At 36.4% G+C, this 21,240-nt stretch overlaps 1 protein-coding gene across 3 annotated transcripts in view; it reads left to right on the top strand.

Annotated features, from left to right (window-relative positions):
* Window positions 1–21,240, top strand: part of dennd1b (DENN/MADD domain containing 1B) — a 167,531-nt gene that overhangs the window by 97,036 nt on the left and 49,255 nt on the right. For all 3 annotated transcript variants that reach the window (XM_015601283.3, XM_022669762.2, XM_022669761.2), the window contains 3 exons: window positions 8,017–8,117; window positions 13,601–13,646; window positions 17,058–17,159. In XM_015601283.3, the coding sequence (XP_015456769.3) occupies window positions 8,017–8,117; window positions 13,601–13,646; window positions 17,058–17,159 (249 nt within the window). The remainder of the gene's footprint in view (window positions 1–8,016; window positions 8,118–13,600; window positions 13,647–17,057; window positions 17,160–21,240) is intronic.

Raw genomic sequence — 21,240 nt, forward strand, 5'->3', positions numbered from 1 at the left:
ATTTTAATTCTCCCAAAAATCGTCAGTGCGCCTTTTAATTCGGGAATCTAAGCTTACTGTACATAAACGAAAGCTCTTTACTCACCCAAATAAACAGTTTTAGGAGAGAAATCTGTGTAGATTTGCACTTAGCGCTCGTTTGACTTTAAAATAAAGTCTTTTTATTATAGTTTACTTAGCTAAGCTTTACTTATCTTAGTTGACACAGTGTGCTTTTAGTGGATTTTATTAGCATATCTAACATTCCTCTGCCAATTGGTAGAGATGACACAATCAGGTTGAGTTAAGATGATAGAGTGGATTTAGCCCTTGTCTAATGTCAAACTCTGGGTTCCTGCAGGTCCTTAAAAAGTCTTGAAATGTTTTAAATTTACTGTAAAATTGTCGTAGGTATTACATTTTCAGACGGTGCGTTTAATGTCCGTAAAAAGGCACATGCTAACTTTAGTGCTGAGTTAGCTAACGTTACCGCAAAGAGAACTAGGGTTTAAGGGGAGCTAGCTAAAGTTAGCAGCAAGTTATCTAGCTACATTACTGGGGAGAGAGCTAAAGTTAGCAGAGAGCTAGCTAACATGCTATCATAATAACATTAGTGGCGAGTTAGCTAACGTTACCGGAAAGAGAACTAAGGTTAACGGAGAGCTAGCTAACGTTAGCTGCAAGCTAGCTAACATACTAACGTTAGCAGCGAGTTATCTAGCTACATTACTGTGGAGAGAACTAAGGTTAGTGGAGAGCTAGATAACATTTTAACATAATAACATTAGCGGCAAGTTAGCTAATGTTAACGGAGAGCTAGCTAACAATAGCTGCGAGCTAGCTAACATACTAAATTAAGCAGCGAGTTATCTAGCTGCATAACCGGGGAGAGAACTCAAGTTAGTTGAGAGCTAGCTAGCATGTTAACATAATAACATTAGCGGCAAGTTAGCTAATGTTACCCGAAAGAGAGCTAAGGTTAACGGAGAGCTAGCTAACGTTAGCAGCAAGTTATCTAACAACATTACTGGGGAGAGAACTAAGGTTAGCAGAGAGCTAGCTAACATGCTAAAATAATAACATTAGCGGCTAGTTAACTAATGTTACTAGAAAGAAAACTAAGGTTACCGGAGAGTTAGCTAACGTTAGCAGTGAGTTATCTATCTACATTAATGTGGAGAGAACTAGGGTTAGCAGAGAGCTAGCTAACATGCTAAAATAATAACATTAGTGGCTAGTTAACTAATGTTACCAGCCAGAAAACTAAGTTTACTGGAGAGCTAGCTAGCGTTAGCAGTGAGTTATCTAGCTACATTACTGTGGAGAGAACTAAGGTTAGTGGAGAGCTAGATAACATGTTTACATAATAACATTAGCGGCAAGTTAGCTAACGTTAAGTTTTGATTTCCAATACAGCAAATTATTTTATACCAAAAGGATATATGACTACATTTTTTAAAAATGGCCTTAAAATGATTACATTTTACTCTTATTTTTGATACTTAATCAACCAGTCTGTGTAATAGATGTGTGTGTGTGTTTTATGTATGGGTGTGTGTATTTTGTGCGTGTGTGTGTGGGCTGTGTTGGTTGGAGATCCCCAGCTGTGGGATGTCTCTAATGGCTGGATGGGGCCGTGCTACTTGTTCCTCTGAGCCTGGTCACCTCTGTATAATCTAGCACGTGCGGCGGCTGGCCTCCACTTAACATGCTCCGAGCCTGCTCATTAGCACCACAGCTCAGAGGCCCCGGCAGGCAGCAGGTCCACACCCAAACAAGCCATAATCCCAGCATTTGTTCTCTCGGATACGGTCTGTTCTTTTCTGTCCGGAGTGGAATATAAAATACACACAGGCCCTCACATAACCCCACCTTTTTTTAGGAGGGGTGGTGGTGGTGGTGAGGGTGAGGAGGGGTCCGTGTAAGCCATTGGCTTTGGCTTTAGTCATTAAATATTTATCAGTCTGCCCAATATATTTTTTAGCTGTATATAGTGCTCTAGCAATTGAATATGGTGGTCAGTAACTGGTCTAAAGGGTTTTCACCCTGCAGTAGTATTTCATTAATACTAAATATAAGAGCTGTCAATCAGTTTTAAAAATGTAACAAATTAATCAGAATTTAAACAATTGGCTAAGATTAGTTGTAATAAATCATTTTTTTTCCTTAAACTGTGAATAATGGATTTATTCATGTACAAAGAGCTTCATATTGTTGAATCTTATTCACTCTCTAGTAATGTCTAGTAACTTGCTTCTCCTTTACATTTAGTAAATTGGATTAATGAAGGACGTGAACGCTACCGCAGTGCAGCTCTTAGTTCTATGAACTATAAAACTTCTACTGTTAAACCCTACTTTACCTGATAAACAAGTGTATTAAACAGGCAGGAGAGAAAACATGGCAAACTTATGCTTTACAGAATCATCAACAGTATACATGGGTGTGTGAGAGGGTTATTTATGAGATTTAATCCAAGTAATCTACCTTCTGAACTTCTGACAGTAATTAAACTGTTTGCAGCGCTAAATAAAACTGCAAATGCAGTACTAGTCAAAAGTTTGGACGCATCTTAAATTCAGTGCTTTTTCATTGTTTTACAATTTCCTGCATTGTAGATGAATATTATGGATTTATTTAGTAAATAAAAACGTGTTAAACAAACCGTAATATATTTTATATTATATTTTAGATTCTTCAAAGCGTTCAACTCTTGCTTAAATGACAGCATTGCACATCTGTCAGTTTTATGACGTAGAGTCACCTGGAATGGCTTTTAGTTAACAGCTGTGCTAAACTAAAGCCCTATTTGAGTAATGTTCTAATCCATATTATTGCAAGATCTACTCAAATAATAATAAAAAAAAAATACACTTTAAAAAATAAAGGCCGGTCAATCAGAAAAAAGAAATCTAGAATTTAAAAGGTATCTTCAAGTGCAGTGGCACTCGATGAGGAAAGTGCATTATGAGGAAACTGGCTCTCATCAGGACCACCCCAGGGTTAAAAAAAAGACCAAGAGTTACCTCTGTTGCACAGAATAAGTTTATCATCAGAGTTAGCAGTCACAGGAACCGCAATTTAACAGCACCCCAAATAGGCTTTTGTTTCAGTCATAACAACACAACATAATATTGTGGCCTAATATTCTTTGTAAAAATGTTCAAAGCGAGTTGCTTTGCTTATTTCTTTGTTGCACCGGCCATAGAAAAAATGGCGTCCTTCATTTCGATGTTTACATCAGGATGACATTGAGGCACCCTTGCACCCTTAAAATAAGGCCTCCTAAGAAATCCATAACATTTTAAACTGAGAAAAATATGTGAAAAATAGAAAAAATGAAGTTACCTTGAGTTCTAGGTTACTTAAGGTGGTCTATTAAAAATAAATAGAAAAACCTTGACTGTTAAAAAAAAAATGGACATAATTTGTTTGCTGAATTTCACCCTCAAATATTTATTTATCTCAGTTTCACCACCTCCTCTCCCTCCAGTCCCTCTGAAGAGAGATAGTGTCTCCTTTCAAGTTCCGAATAAATCAAGCCAATGGGGCTCGTCTTTGAGCTTTAAGCTTTGTTGAAATAATTGGAGCGTGTTACCGAGTCATCTTCCTCATCTCCGCGTGGTACGAAGAGGTTTCTCTCTCCGGGAAATGAGACGGCAACCTGTTTGCACGTTGGAGGAGAAGTGTACCCGAGCAGCGCCGTGACCCCCCTCGACTCGGTTTGCCGTGCTAGGGTCATTTAAGGGAAGCGGTAATGCGGTAATGAAATGGAGGATGTCTGCAAGCTTTGATATCATCTGATACCCACCTGGTGTGAGATGGTATTAATATTCATTTATTACTCCTAAATTACCCAGACACAATTAGATGTCACTGCTTAAGCTTTCCTATTTGCAAAGGAGATGGCCGGGCACATTTGCATATGTAAAAATGCACAACAAGGCCTGCTTCTTCTGCTTAATTAAAGCTCAACTTGGCTGGAGCTGCTTGCGTTCACTGTTTCTAGCTGGAAAGAATCGAACACAAAGGCACAGGCATTACACCAGTATGTATGATGATAGACTAGCCCTGCCTGGGGTTGGATGATATTGTCGAAATATCATATCATGGTATTTGAATACAACATCTATCAATATTTATAATGACAGAATGAACAATATAGTATCAAATCAAATAAAGTGTATTTATTTAGCGCTTTTTGCTACTGATGTTATCATAATGTAGCCTTACAGAAATGTAGCAGAAAAGCAGATAACAGAGAATCAGGCAGTAACAGAGTAACAGAGTAAAGGAAAAACTTCCTCAGAGCTGTAGGAGAAAGAAGAAACCGTGGGAGGAACCAGAGCTCACAGGCACCTTGTACTATCATCAAGGCTAATATATAAGGGGGGCCCCATCCTTCTTTGGGCAGATGACTTATAAATGAATAAGTTGTAAGGAGAGTAGGGTGTGTCATATTGTATTGAACACAATTACACAAATACTCAATTACTCAATTGCTCAGCTTTCACCATAATATAATTTAGAAAATATGAAAAATTGTTATATCCTTATAATAGCAGTATTATGTATTGAATGCAGTCTGTTTTGTATTAAGATTACTATTTGCTGTAAAGCTTTAAGTATATAGTTTATGTTTGCATTTGAATACATGCACTAAATGTTCTGAATGTAGTTTTATAGTAGATTTTTGGCTACAAAACACAAAAAAAAAAATATGTAGATTATTGCTATTATTATTTCATACAAAGTCAAGGGTCTTGCTACATAACTGTTGTTTACATAAAATTGACAAATGTTTCTGCTGAATTCACTTAAAAATATAATGCTTACATGTTGAAGTAATATGTCCTCAAAATAAATACATTATTCTTCAATGTTAATCCAGAATTTTGGATAAAACTTCCTCTGAATCCTGTATTCCTAATGCATTATGAATGCCCTGTATATATGCAATTATATAGCATGCATAATACCTTATAACGATTGTCATAAGCTTTTATAAACGTATAGAATTTATAAGCGCTTCTAGTGACATACATAAGCCCTTGTAAAACACAAATATGTGACTTCATAAAGACAGGTTTCAACATGCCTTACATTAGTATGTTTAAATGTAATCATAGATATTGCAAAGCATTATGATGCTATTCTTTACAGAGTTTCATATAATAATGTAATATAATATATAGGTACTATGAGTTATTAAACAAGCGAATGATTGTCGTTAAAAGATATTATTTCTAGGCTGTTCAAATACTCTCTAAAACAAATATTTGTACTGAAATGTGCATCTGGTCGGTGTTGCAGAAGAATGATGAAGATTTTTTTATCTCTCCGTAACACAAATCAAAATTTATCACAGTACAATAAAATATCGCCCATTATATTACCCAGCTCTAGCCCTGCCTAAAAACATATACAGAGACACACACACACACACACACACCGTACACAAGGCCTGGTGTAGTGTAGGGACAGATATATTTTAAGCTGGCTGCAATCCCACAGCCAAGCCTGACTGGTTTCACTGGTCACTTGGGGCACTGTGCGTCAGTGAGCAAAAGGGGAAGGTCTCATGATAGTTCGGAGCCGAGGTTCACACATTACTGGAAGCTCTGATTGTCAAGCAGACCCCCTCAACCCCACCCAACCCAACCCGAAAAAAAAAAAAAAAAAAAAAAAAACGCCCAGCCCACCTCCCTCTGGTATTCCAGCGGCTCACGGTCTCTCTTGGCTAACTCATGTTTCATTCTTTGGCAATTTGCCCTAATGAAGTCCCAGAGGAGCCTTCAGACCTCTGTTCTTTTTCCATATTTAATCATGTTATTTTAATCTGGGAGATGAGCGTGTGTGTGTGTGTGTGTGTCTGTATAGGTCATTACAATTGCTAGGTAGCCATGAGCGCATGGATTGGGGGTGTGAAGAGGGTTCACTTGGGTTTTACCACACCAGCCATACAATTAACTGTTGGCTTTTTGTTGATTGGCTTGGTTATTTTTTCCTCCTGTTAAAACCCCTTAAAAGTGCTTAATTAGATGCTAATATTGTAGCAGCAGAACAATGAAATGTTGGTCAAATATTAAAAAAACAAACAAAAAAAAACAGCCTTGTCGAAAAGTGTATATATATTGTAACTGTCAGAACAAAATTACCCGGAATCTGTTTTTTTTTTATAATTATTTATTATGTATTGTTACATACATTCAAAATGATTTGGAATACAATTCGTACAGTGACTCTCAATACATATTTTTTGTCAGTATATATATAATATATACAGCTCTGGAAAATATTATTAGACCACTTGAGTTTCTGAATCAGTTTCTCTGATTTCACTATTTATATCTACATGTTGGAATAAAATTAAGGGTGTTGTTTTATTCTATAAGCTACGGACAATATTTCTCCCAAATTCCAATATTGTCATTTTAAACTTTTTTTTGCAGAAAATGAAATTTTGCTAATATAACAAAAAAAAAATTGCAGAGCTTTCAGACTTCAAATAATGCAAAAAAGAAAAGTTGATATTCATACATTTTAAGAGTTTAGAAATCAATATTTAGTGGTGTAACCACAGTTTAGCCTGAGCTGTATATGTCCATATGTTTGTGGACACCCCTTTATAATAAATGTATTGTCATATCCTATTTCAGGTAAACCTACAGTAAGCAAGCAAACGCTCAAACACACACAGCTCTCTTTCTCTAGTGCTGTAGATTAGTATTATCAAAAGAATTGGACTCTCTGATACAGGTAAGCAACAGAAGGGATTGAAGCCCCCCAGTATTGAGCTATGGAGCAGTAGAAACTGTCTTGGAAAGTTGGGGATAAGTTGGGTGATAAGTTGAGTATAGATTGGGGGATAAAGGTGAGATGATCTTCACCTCATTGTAGTGCCTTTCTGGCTGTATGCAATTATATTCTTACAGCAAGTCTAGTAGTGCTTTTTATCTCTCTATTGTATGTGTGAGTGTGTAGATACTGTATATTTCCATGTAGCTTAGTTATTTTCATATGCACTACCAGTCAAAAGTTTGGTCACCCCTTTACATTTTTCCCTACATCCTAATGAATACTTGAATTCATCCACACTTAGAAGAAACACATAAGTAATCATGTAGAAACTTAGTGTTCAACAAACCAAAATACTCTGTAAAGGTGGCTCTTATCCGGGGTGCTGTTAACTTGCAGTTTCTGAGGCTGGTAACTCTGATGAACTTATCCTGTACAACAGAGATAACTCTTGTTCTTCCTTTCCTGGGGCGGTCCTGATGAGAGCCAGTTTCGTTTCTCATGGTCGTTGGGACTGCACTTTGATAGGATACTTTTAAAATTCTATAAACTTTTTCAGATTGACCGATCTTCATTTCTTTAAGTCATTTTCTTTCAGTTTCAGTTATGGTTCTTCTGTATTTTTTCAATTTTGGAATCAAATCTGGTGTTGAATAATAAAGAAAATCCAAACATATTAATTGGGAAAATGTATTAATTAACTACTAAATTAACTATTCAAATATATTTTCTGAAAGTGTTTAAACTCTATATTAATATACATTATTTTATTAATGTTGGTTTGTGTTTAGACTGATATTAAACTTCATATATAACCCCTTACTCTCCTGACAAAACTACTTTTTCCATTCCAATTTTCACAACATGTACAAACAGAGCTGGACTGACGCTGTGATCTCCATTCAGTCTCTGTTTAGTCTCTGAAACCTCTACACATCAGAGCGTAACGGAGGGAAAAGGCACTCTTGTGTTTAACTGGCTTGTGATGGTTTTGTTTTTAAGATGAAAGGCTAACTCTGATAGCTGCTGCTCTCCTGGCCCACATTATATAGAATCCCCTGAAGCAGAGCACACTGAAGTCTGCAGCGCTCTGTACTCCCCTGCAGCTTCTGAAGGAGTTGCTGTTTTTGCCTGTGATTTGTACAGTGAAGGAACTGCTTATGTGTGTGTGTCATTCTTCTTATTATTATTATCATCATCATGATTTTTATTTATTTTTTGCTCTCATTTTCCTTATAGTTAACTGCATGTGTGCATGGGTCCGCCGCCATGCTGTACCCTATGCACTGGCAGCACATCTACATCCCTGTACTTCCCCCACACCTGCTGGACTACTGCTGGTAAGGTCACTGCTCGTATGCTCTCTCTCTCTCTCTCTCTCTCTCTGTCTCTCTCTCTTTCTCTCTTTTTCGCACTCTTGCTCTTACTCTCACTCTTTCTCCCTTGCTTTCCCATTTATTCAACCTCATAATGATAGTTTACAGTCATAATAGTAGAAAAATACATATATTGTTGCAGTTTTTATCTGTATTTGTGTAGTGTACAGTATTTTAAATTGGATTTTGCCCTGGTTGATAAGTCCATTTAAAACTGGGCTTTCTTACCTACATACTAATAAAAGTTACTCCTTATATTCCCTCTCTTTCTCTGTCTCTGTCTGTCTGTTTGTCTTACTCTTTCTTTCTCCGTCTCTCTGTCCTCTCTCTCTCTCTATCATTTAATAAATGGATGTGTCTATGAAATGTGACACATGTCTATGTCTATGTGAAAATCTCAGTATTCTTCAACTATATAAGCAATTCTCGATTACAATCTCTCTATTTTATTTTATTTTAGTTCTTATATCACAATTAACAAAGAATATATACGGCTCTGGGAAAAATTAGAGACCTCTAAAAAATATGAGTTTCTTTGATTTTATCAAATGGAAAACCTCTGGAATATAAGCATACTTGAATTTTTGCAAAAGAAGTGTATAAGACTGGTGGAGGAGAAGATGCATAAAAACTGTGATTATAAACCAGGGTATTCCACCAAATATTGATTTCTGATCTCTTAAAACCTTATGAATATAAACTTGTTTTCTTTGCATTATTTGAGGTCTGAAAGCTCTGTATCTGTTTTAATATTTCAGCCATTTCTCATTTTCTGTAAATAAATGCTCTAAATGACAATATTTTTATTTGGAACTTGGGAGAAATGTTTATAGAATAAAACAACAATGTTCATTTTAGTCAAACATATACCTATAAACAGCAAAATCAGAGAACTCAGAAACTAAACTGATGTCTTATTTTTTCCAGAGCTGTATATATATATGTAATTTATATATTTTTTTGCTAATTATTATAATTATTATTAGTAGTAGTACAAAATGATTGTCTATTAAAAGTGTGAAATGTATTAATTATATTATATTATGGTATTAAAATTGTCAGAAAATATTACAGTGTATTGCTGTTATTATTGAGACAATATATTATTAAAGAAAAGTTGTTACCCTGAAAGGCCTACTTACATTAGCACAGCTACATATACACATATACAAGTATGTAGTGTAGTATAGTATGGATGAGTAAAGATGCTCATCCACACATGCACTCTTGTTTGACCATGGCTTTGAGGAATGCTCTTATATTTGTGTTATTTTAGACCATTGTTGCTGCTGCTGTTATTATTATTATGGAGAAACAAGCATCCAAGATTCATGTCGCTTTTCATATGTGCCGTTGGTTTCTTGTCGGGATCATTATGGTGGAGAGTTATTCAGCAGGGCTAAGTGCGCTGTGTGCTCCAGCGGTGATTAAAGCCATGGATTCAGCACCGCTCCGAGTCCTCCAGCACACAGGGATGCGTGTATGTAATGAACATTTCAGAATAACCTTCCTAAATATTTGATTTCTTCAGCTGGTTAAGCTCTTCTTGCCACATGTAAAAAGCCTCAGCGCATTTGAATTTTACAAATTGGACCCAAATCCAGTGGATTTGCAGATTTCTTGTTGTTTCGCATGGATAAATATATATAACACGCATCACACGTCCAGGAGGCCTGGTGTTATGGTGTGGGGTGTAATTTCACACAATGCCAGATCATCTTTGGACTTCATTACAGGCACTTTGACAGTCTGACACTGTTAATTTAATGAGGTCATGCAACCAGTGGCCCTATCTTTTTGTGAATGCACACTCCTGTGCACTGTTCCAACAGGACAATGCTCATCCACATACTGCTGCTGTCCAAAGAGCTTGCATATTTCATGACTTCGACTGTATACTGTTCAATCTTTCGATCAAAACCTATAGATAAGGGTGATGTGCCATCAGAGGTAAGTCGTTAGATAGCACTATCAACATTGACCACAAAGTGCTCTACCCCAGGGGATGACTTGTGAACACCCCCACCTGTATAAGTTATGATGTATTACCTTGTGAGTGAAGCATGGCACTGGACAGCATGCTCATGGCAAGGTGGAATACATCCGAAGAGTTCGAGTAAGGCCTGATAGTGGCTTCCAGATAGATAGAAGTTGCGTGGGAATTTAACATTCCTCGATCCACAGTGACACATTGTACCAGTGTACTAGGAATAAATCATAGCATAGGCATTACCACTCACAGTGAACAGTGCGTTAGCAGCATCTGGCTAGAGTTTCCATGCGAACAAACAAACAATTCTGACAAAAATCACTTTAACATTCAGGAGGAAGATTCACACACACATTCTGCAGGTCAGTTTAGCATTCTTTAGCTTACATAGTACTAGCATTTGACATTCAAGTGTAATTGCAATACTTTTATCAAAACAATAAAAAAATTGGACTGTTAATTGTTTAAGATAAAATTTTCAATAGATGCAATTCCTAATGAGGAAAATTAATTAGAACCCAGTATGTATATCATTATATATTGTATGCTGGTTTACCCACTTTTGGTTGGAATATTCTTGATTAGATATGTCTAACATCAACTCAGACTTACCATCAGTCAGTGCCATTCTTTGGCCAGTGTTTTCCCAATCCTTCATGCAGGATTCTTTCAGCTGTGATGTGAATGAGGGGTTTAGTGGATGCACAGCCTGTTTCATATCACTCATAGAGTATGTCTATACAAATAAATAATTTTTTTTTTATGATGATTAAAATGGTTTATTTTACATCATTTTTCATAGAACCTCAGTCTCCATTCTTTGCTTTTTAATATAATTTAAATCTGGCATATGTTTTTTACATAATGTAAAAATCTTATGATGAATACAATTTTGAATGATTACTTTTCCTTTTAATGTAAGGTTTTAGAGATTCAAGGCTTTTGAGTGACAGATAGAAATTCATGTATCTGTACAGAGACATATTTGGTCTCTGCGTGCCAGTCTTGAGCTCTGTCTCTGGTCATTAGCTCAGGCTAACGTTTCGCAGGGCTCTGCTCTGCATTAGCTGACCATTCTGTTAATGCGCGCTCGCTTTGATTGGCCCACGCTGCTGCTGCGCCTGACCCCAGTGCCACCTACAGCACTTCCTTTAACTGTGCCGTGCAAATGAGCAGAAAAAATAAAGAACCGATGCGTTTATATGCAGTGTAATTGGCCCGGTGAGCTGCATGTGTCGTCTGATTCGCAGAATTCAAAGCGCTTCGTACGTCTTACGGAAAAGCTCTTATCCGGAATTCTTCATATAGAACTGCTGCGGCTTTGTGCTTTTTGTTTTCCTTTCATTTTTTTTCCACTTTCTTTTCCTTATTTAAGTCAAGACCTCTTGTTTCAGCGCCGAACGCCAACGCTGTTCCAGTTTTGTCAACTGCTAATTTATGACACTACATTTCAAATAATAATACCTTGTTTGGACTGCTTATATGCGGCTATATATTACCAGTGATGCCTTGCTTAAAGCGGTTCGTTAAAAGTACTGGAAATGCCAGTGATTAACGCTACAGCATAGTAAAGTTACAGTCATGGTCAGTTTCACTTGTGCTTTTTCTCTCTCTCCCTTTCTCTCTTTCTTTCTTTGTCCCTGTCTGTCTGTCTGTCTGTCTCTCTCTCTCTTTCTCCATCTCCCTCACTCTTTCTCCCTCACTTTATCTGCTGAGGCAGAGGCCATAGCAGATGCAGCAGCAAGACTTGCCCATTAGCCGCATAACTTGATTGAGCAATCGCAGCAGCAGCTCCCCAAACCAAATCTAATTACCCAGCCCTGCCTCACTCCGCACTCCAGCAAGCCTGAAAAGTGACGCTCACCAATTACACTAATCACCTTCACCGCTCAGAGTGCCCCTTCCTGGAAACAGCTGAAGACGCTAATAAAGTTTACCTCCCGAGCTCGGCTCGGTTTCGCCCCAGATAGCTTTCACTTTTCCTTCATTTTTCACATTTCACATTTCAGTTCGTATGTATCATCGCTGTTTTAGTTTTTTTATATATATACACTCCTGTTGCCATTATTTTAAAGATACATCCATTTTTTCCTCTTGTCTCAACATTTTCTATCTATGGGATCAATTTAAAATCACTCAAGCTGGCCTGGATTCAAATTTCTTTACATTCTTAGCAGCTTCATAAAAGTTATCATTTTACAGATAAATTTAGAAATGATTAAATATTTGTCATATTTGTAAAACCATAATCCATTTTTTTTTAATGTAAATTAAATGATCTAGCTACATTTTACATTGTATAAAAAAACTAATGATCCTAAATGGCTCAGACTTTTTCCACACCATTTTCCCTTCTCCTGAAAAGTTACCAGTTCAAAGATTTGAGGTTTACTTATATGTATGTTTATTTTATTTGCTTTCCATATATTTATTTGCACATTGAATATTTGTCACTGCTAATTAAAAATGTTGTCCATTTTTACTTTAATAATTTTTCGTTTAATCATTTAAGTATTCCTTTTTATATAAATGAAAAGTTTTACATTGTTTTAAGTTATTTTACATTGTATAATCAAAAATGGCTCAGATTTTTCACACTATTTTCCCTTCTCTTGAAAAGTTGCCAGTTTTGAGGACTACTTATATATCGAATTTGCATAGATTTGCTCAGCCATTTTGTATTTATTTATTTAATTATCTAGTCGGACGTTTTTTTTTTACACATTGAATATACTGTCACAGTTGGTAAAACCCTTGTTCATTTTTCATTTTATCTTTTTTAAATATATATCTTTTGCTTTGTGATGTAGAAATTACAAGATGTCACATTTTTTATTGAATGAAAATTTCAAGAAAATTGGATCAATAAAAATGATCCAGAGTAAATTACATTAACTTACATTAAAAATTAAGACAATTCTTCCCTTTTACTGGAAAGATGCCATTTAAAACAGCAGCTCTTTTCATAAGTTCTTATTTATTCATTTATTTATTTATTTATTTTTAAGTTGGTTAGAATTTAGTTTGTTTGTTTGTTTGTTTTTTTACTTTGTACCCTGTGAAATTGCTTTACATTGTCTTACACTGTTACAAGTAAAGGCGTGTTTTCCCTTCCCTTTCCCTTATATTCCCTTACATAGGAAATGTGTGTTTAAAGTCTCTTTAACATGCCTTAAGATTAATGGCAAGTATTACCAGTACTTTTTCTGATTCTAAGTTACTGATATAAAGATTTGAGGTTTTGATCAGACAGTGATGATTGGAACACAGTGATCATTTCTCTCTGTTATCTTTTTTGTGATTGCATATTAGTTTATCTGCTCTAATGCTGTATAATTCAATCACTTGGCCAGCTCTCTCAGCTTGGAGTGGTGAGCTGGTGGTGTTTTGCAGGTGGCTGTTATGATTAGTTCTATTATAACTGCTAATGACTGTGTGTTGCCTCTGTTTCCCATAGTGCACCCATGCCATATCTGATTGGAGTCCATCTGAGCCTGTTAGAGGTAAGCATCATCAATCTCCTGTCAGCAGCTGAGAGTGTCTGTCTGTCTGCTGTTTACTGAACTCGTGGAGGATTTCACCACGTCTTTATCAGAAGCAGCTTGGCCAAATGGCAGCGGATTCCTACATCATATAAAATATATAGATAATAAATAAATAAATAATGTCGTATGGTGTTTTTATTATATATACATTATTATTTCTGTCTCCTGTCATTTACACGTGGTCATTTTAGCTCAGCTGTTTGGGATTTGCTCGGTCCGAGGCGATGCCAGTGCAGAAATCTGTTATCTTGTTTGAAATTCTAATTGCGTGATATTTGCTTTGACGCCTCGCCGTCAAACACAGGGATATGTACAGAAATTGACAGATTGTTTTGCTTTTTATCTCCCGGGCGCGAGCGTGGCGGGGGATATGAAAGAGCGGGATGGAGCAGAGAAACAAAGAGCCGGTGTGTTTGGTTATTGGAAGCTGGCATGTTGGTTGGAGGTAGACCTATAGCGGCGCGTGTGGATTTGATAGCACTGACAGTCGCAGGCACTGGCAGTATTTATCACACTCTCGCATTAGTGACAGTCCCCCTATCTGGCTGCACATAATTAGACCAAATCAGCACGCGGGCCTCCGTAGCAGCAACTGTCAAAAGTGACAAACCAGAAATTTTTTTTACACACTCGGCTGTTTCCCCACCTGCACCGCCACTGAAATAATTGTGGGATTTGTCGCCATCAGGACGCGTGACTACCTTTTGTGTGGATGCATGAGGCGCCTCGACAAAAAAAAAATAAAATAAATGTGGTCCTCTACCTAAAGTGGCTGAATGCAGCCTTTTCTGTTTTGACAAGCACAGAGAAATATGACAGTTTTCGCTAGTTTATATTGTTTTATTGTAAAAGACGGTTGTTGAGTGAAAGGGTTCACGTGCTCTGGTTTCAGATTCTGCTCTTTTAGATTTGACTCATGATAATAGTACAGGGAGTGTACTAATGGATGCTTAATGATATTGAAATAAAAAAAGGAGTAGTAAAATCACTATTGGCTGATTAGTCACATTGGTAGCACTTAAAAAAAAATAAGGCTCCTTTATAAATGGTTTATAAATAGTTTATAAGGGAGTTTATGAATGGATATAGATTAAGTTGTAAATACCATAAAAAACATAAATAGAAAGAAGTTTAGTTATTTAATGTTATTATAGTTCAATTAATAAAGATATTAACAACAGGAAGGACAAAGTAAGACAAGCCTCTAGTGATCTGATGTTCAACAGTATAAATGAATGTGAAATCACTATTTGGTAAACGGCAGGCCACTCTTGCCCTTTCTATTTATGTGTCGTAACTACTAGTAATGGTCTACAACTTAATTAATAACCATTAATAAACTCTTTTGTTAAGTATTTATTAACCCTTTATAAAGGAGCCTTATTTTAAAGTGGTACCGTCAAATTCATTTAACTACTTTGATTTGGTAACACTTTAATATAAGGGTCACAAATTACATTACTTTGGAACAGTGAGAGACATTGTTCAATGGTAATGGTAAAGAAATATCTCAATTAATTAATTATTTTTTTAAATTATTAATTTATTAATTAATTGACATTACTAGCATTTTAATGCTTAATTATTATGTAAATAATAATGAGACATTAGATAAAACAATCATAATGATTAATAGTGTTTTATCTAGTGTCAGATGTCATAAGTAGTGTTAATTAATGTAGCGTTATTGTAAACTGTTACTAATGATTGCTTTGACTCATTTGGTTACTGTTCTACAGCATCTGCCCTTTTATTCGTTTGCTTCATTTGTAACCCCACTGAAGTACATGTTTAATAAAAGTTTCTTGTAATGCTAAACAGGTGGTCTGATCGCTAATTGAATACAGTTAATGTTTAGATACCTGTGTATTGCATTAAACATGGCAGGGAGTCAGGTATCAGTTTCAGTGTGAAAAATAACCGTGTGAAAAGTATCAGTATCTCAGTATTGGTGTGAACAATATGAGGTATCGGCAATTAGTGAAAAGTATCAGGAATCTGCGTCAGCATGAAAAATATTACATATATTTCCATGGAACCGTCAGATATGAGCATAACATAAAATATCAGGCATCAGCTTTAGTATAAAAAAATTCATACCCTGAAATATTGTGCCATTTCACCCACCCCTAATTATCACATCAGGGTACTACTTTTTATGCTGTTTTTAGCAAAAAAAAAAACAAACAAACAAACAAAAACATGCTTTTCTTATTTCCCATTATATATCTACTAGAGACAGATCTGTCAAGTATCATTTATTTTACGTTAATCCTGGATATATGGAGATATTCGGAATACATTATTAGTAGCATGATATTCTGGATCTTTGACTTCTGTTACAAATCTGATAAAATTCTTGTTTTTTTTTTTTTTTTAGTTAGAAGTGTACCATCGTATGCAATAATAAAATTTCATTTTCATTTTGTTACAATGTTGTATTCTTGAAAAAAAAAAAAATCAATCATATCGCCAAGAGTATTATTATCACGAAAATACCATGAAATATCGTCATGTTATTTTAGGGCCATATCGCCCACCCCTAGAGACTATATGCGATGCATTGTTTTTAAAATGTTAGGTATTTACAGCAGTATTGAAAATATATTGGGTAATGGCATCATTTGCAGTTCCCATGTCTGTGTACCCTTGATTATGTTGTAATTTGTGGTCTTACAATTTTATGTGTGCATTATTTGTCCTTTTTTGTACTTTAGCTTACATTAAAAGTTCTAAATGTTACCTTTCTTATAAAAAGTTATTTCTTGCTTTAAGCTTTTTTTTTTTAGGGGATAGCAGAAACGTGTTTAAGAAATAAATAAGAAAATTGCTCAACTCTTTAAGGGGAGGTTTACTAAGATCCTATGAGACCAACATATGATATCAGTTGACATAAACCTGCATTAACATTGACAAAAAATGAATTTGGGCTCTCTTCACTCTGCAGTCCTGGAATGTATATTTTAATCAGTTCAAAATGAATAATCCTTTTTAGATGGTTTATGTCCACTAGCTTGTGTCTTATGAAAGGCTTATGTGTTGCTATATGCTATTAATGCTTGACTGCAGTAAAGTTTTTTCTTCTAGTCATTCTAATGTAATTTTGTGTAATATCCACATGCAATGTGAAATTCAAGTCAATTTGACTGTTCTAACAAGCCAAATCTTTTAAAGCTGTTTTTACTAGACTTTTACTTATTTTTTGAGCTCTCTACAACTTCTGATTTTGAGTAGGGTTGTTTTATGTTAACCAAAAATAATGTCCCAAAATAAAAAGGTCCAAAACGCATACACACACAAACACACACACACACACACACACACACACACCTAGAGAGTCTCTAATCACTGTTAACTCTGCTGTTTCAGAGAGTGAAGAGCAGGTCACTGGAGGATGTGGTGATTCTGAACGTGGACACCAACACGCTGGAGACCCCCACGGACGACCTGCACAACCTGCCCGGCGACGTGGTGAGTGTCCTCAGCTGCAGGCCCTTCAGTACATGCTTCATTTACATACACACACTCAAACATACACACTAGCCATTTTTGTTCCATGCTTTTTTTTTTTTTTTGTTCTTCCAAGACCCCCCCCCCCATCAAACACACACATACACACACACACACACACACACACACAAACACTCTCGCTATTTCACACATTCTTTCTTTCTGTGTTCTTCATTCCCTTTCTCACCCACTCGAACACTTTAACAAACACACACATACACACTGGCCAGAGAAATTTTCTCTCTCTCTCTCTCTCTCTCTTTCTCTCAGCTTCCCTCGTTCTCTCTGCTTCCCTCGTTCTCTCGTTGTCATTAGCAGCAGCGGTGGTAAATCCTCAGACTGCGCTGGGTAAACTCGTCGCGCCTCGTTTAAAGGCCAGCGCTGTTCGCTGGCCGTCAGAGCCTCGGCGACTGCGCAGCTCCCAGCCTTCATCTCTCTTCCTTTCTTTCCCTTTTTTTTTGTTTTTTTGTTTTTATTTTAATCATTATTTTTACAAAGCGTGCCTTTTCTGCCTGCCCAGTGGCACGTCTCGCTGGAAGAGAGAGCGCTGGATTTCTTTTCTCTCTTTCTCTCTCTCTCTCTCTCTCTCTCTCTCTCTCTCTCTCTTTTTTTATTCTGCTGAAAGCGCAGGGAAAGAAGGGGGCCAATTATCAGTCGCCGCTTTCCAGCCACCTGCCAGCGCCTTCTCCCTTTAATTAATGTTGTGGTGACACCGGTCAGTGCAACAGGAAATGCAGCTACCGTCAGGGTCAGAAATATGTCTGTCATCTGTCCCTTTTGAACATTAAGGAATTTGTTTGGGCTCTTTTTTTTTTCTCCGCTCTCTTTCTCCGGCCCTCTGGGGGGTGTATTTTTGACGGCCCTATATGAATCAGTGAAGCCCCGCTGCTATCTATCTGAGCAGAAATAAAATACCCACCCCTCGCCGTTCTGTGTGATGCTGTCTCCACACCGGCGCTCCATTTGTAAATTAAATTGCAAACTGAGAGTGTCATAAAAAGGAGTAAGGTCTTTTGAAACTGACAGAGGAAAGCATGAAAAACCTCCTTTGTCTTCGCACTCTGATAAATTAAGTGCCAGCGCAATGTTTGCTTTGATCCTTTCGCGCAATTTTTCATTGACTAATGACAGAACATGCTCTGCATATCATGTTAAATTACCCCACCTGAAATGGAGATGTCACCTGCAATAATATATTTATCGCCACGCAAAAATTTCCGCTTCTTTCCGCTCTCTCTTACTGGCTATCTTACCTTTGGGGATATTAAAATTCATAACAAAAAGGAAAAGGCTCTAATTGAGCAGAGCCTGAGGTATCCTTTCTTTTTTTTCTCTTTTTATACTTCCTCCATTTTCTAGTTAAACTATCTGTCACGCTGCATTTTCTTACAGGGCATTGAATAGGCTGCAGTTACAATTTCATACAGCAGATATAACAGTAGTTTACATGAGAAAAACTTGAATAAAATAATAATAAAAAAAAATCAAGAGTATCTTTTCTCAGTGTGCAGTTTAATTCAATACAGCAGATATTGTTAACACAAGAAGAACACAATTAAAAATTTATAATAATAAATAAGTAAAAAGTCAAGAGTATCTTTTTATTAATTGTGCAGTAACACAGTACAATACAGCAGATATAATTTACATCAGAACACAATTAAAGCTTTAAGGAAAAGGTCAAGAGCTGCATTTCACATCATGGTATAATACATATAGTAACTTAAATTTAGGCTTCTTTTTCTTTTTATATTTTCTCCTTTTCCTTGTTTTTTTTATGGGTTATGGCTGTTTGTTTCCAGCATTTGTAACATTTCAGCTCCAAAAGTAAATCAATATCTTTTACTACTAAAAAGTAGAAAAGGGGGGGAGTATAATAAAATTAGCCCCGCAGCATTTCGGCTTTGTTTTAAAGAAGTCTTATATTGATTTAAGTCGAACCTTCAGAGATTCATGTAATTACTGGTCTGAAGCGTTTTTTTTTTCTGTTCTTTTTTTATTTAAGACATGTGGGCTCTATTATTTGGTGAGTCCAGCTCTCAGACAGGTCAGAGGTGACAGTTGTCCTGCATTACCTGGCCCCTTTTATTCAGACAGGACCCTATGCTGAGCTCTTTGCTCTTCATCGCTTAATGGCCATTTTCCCCAATTTCACACATAATATTTTAGATTTATTGACTATTAGAAATGCTTCCACGCCAGTAGCGGTTCCGTTCGCCGCAGAAATCAATGCATTTACAAATCGGGAGAATAATTGCTGCGGCTCGGAGAGGATGTGGCAGTCTTTTGAGAGTAATTTTTCGACATAAAATTTTATTGAAAACACTGAACGTGTCGGACTTTAAAGTCCAGTGTTAATCACGCTTTTGTGACAATGAGGTTGTGAAGCCGTGAGGTTTTGTTGGGTTTTAAACTAAACCTAAACCTTGTTTAGAAAAATGTCACATTTTATTAGTAGATATCATGTTAACATTATTCGTTTTTTTACTTTCTTAAAAGTTCTCAACAACTTTTCTAAGTTCTACTTAGTTTTCTCCACTTTTCCCTTTTTAAACAAGTAAGAAAAAGTGGGAAACATGCTTCATATATAGAACTGCAGTCTTGTAGGATGGAAATTAATTTATACCAGCCTTCCAGTAAACAATGAGATTAAATTGTATCTCATACTTGTCCTTCGTTCCCCCCCCCCCCTTGTTAACTCCCCTTCCTTGATCTCATTGGCAAGTCAGCTTCGTATTACAGTTCATTAAGATTTATAAAAATAGAAAAATAGAAATAGTTATTAAGAGGTTGTTTAGATTAGAGAAAAGGGGGTGAGAAAAAAAAAACACATGATTTCTTAAAAATTTAATTAATTTATTTATTAATTTATTTATTGTAATGCTTGTCGTCCCTCCCGCCCTCCTCCTCCTCCTCCTCTTCCTCCAGCAGCAGATGAAGGTGTTTTTCTCTCCTCTCAGAAATGGTGAAACCGCTGTATTTTCTTTTTTCACTTATAATTGGAGTTCGGTAGCAGGAAAAAAGAGTGTTTACTTCTGTAGTCATTAAAACTATCTAAAAATAGGAAATTATGAATCCATTATTGTACCAAACAGCTACGAATTGAGTGTGATTTTTATTTGATCTTGCGCTCGCATGTCTCACTTCAAGCTTAAGACTGACGTCTAGACGACAACTCTTTTGGTTTTTATTACGAGCAACAGGAGCACAAAGCTCTATTGTTTATTTTTTCTCTTTTTTCACCCCCGCTCTTGCTTTTCATATGACACTCTTAGTGGTTTTTTGTGCGCGTGTGCCTGTTTTGTAGATACAGCTCATATTTGTATCTTTCCTGCATTTGATCATTGAGGTTTTCAATCATCAGCGGAAATTTGAGTGTGCACACCCACCTCCTGTATATTAAGGAAGCACATGTAAGCGAACAAATGAATCATAGAAAGTACAATATGAAAGTGCGTCCTCTGAGATCACCTGGCGCGGGGTGGTTAATTGGGAGTTGTGTAAAGATTGCGGTGTGTTGTAGCGATGTAGTGAGAAGACAACAATGCGATGATGATGATGATGATGATGGTGATGAAGATGGGGCCGACTGTATTAGGCTGCCTGCCGATTACAATTACAGCGAGGAGAAGAAAAGTTTGGTTTGGTTATTTCAAGCTCGTATTATTACTTTTCATAGCAGAGACAAATCAAGCCTGTCCTCCAGCTTCTGTTTGTGAAGAGCAGAGGAGCACATCTTCACACCTCACAGTGTTTCAGCTCAGTGTGAGGTTCAGCATGCCCCACCTGAGCATCAGGGTCACAGCAGGACAGCCCGAGTCTTCATTATGATTGAGCAACTATACATTTAGAAGAAGACCTGTATTCAACAGTGACCACATATACATATACATAGTGCATCTCAAAAAAAATGAGTATCATTGAAAAGTTATTTTATTTCAGTTATTCAGAGTGATATATTTTAAGTGCTTATTTCTTTTATTGTTTATGATTATCCAAAAATCAGAGTCTCAGAATATAAAAATATTATAAAAGACCAATT

Source organism: Astyanax mexicanus, chromosome 16 (genome assembly GCF_023375975.1).
Source record: "Astyanax mexicanus isolate ESR-SI-001 chromosome 16, AstMex3_surface, whole genome shotgun sequence".
NCBI classification, from domain to species: domain Eukaryota; kingdom Metazoa; phylum Chordata; class Actinopteri; order Characiformes; family Acestrorhamphidae; genus Astyanax; species Astyanax mexicanus.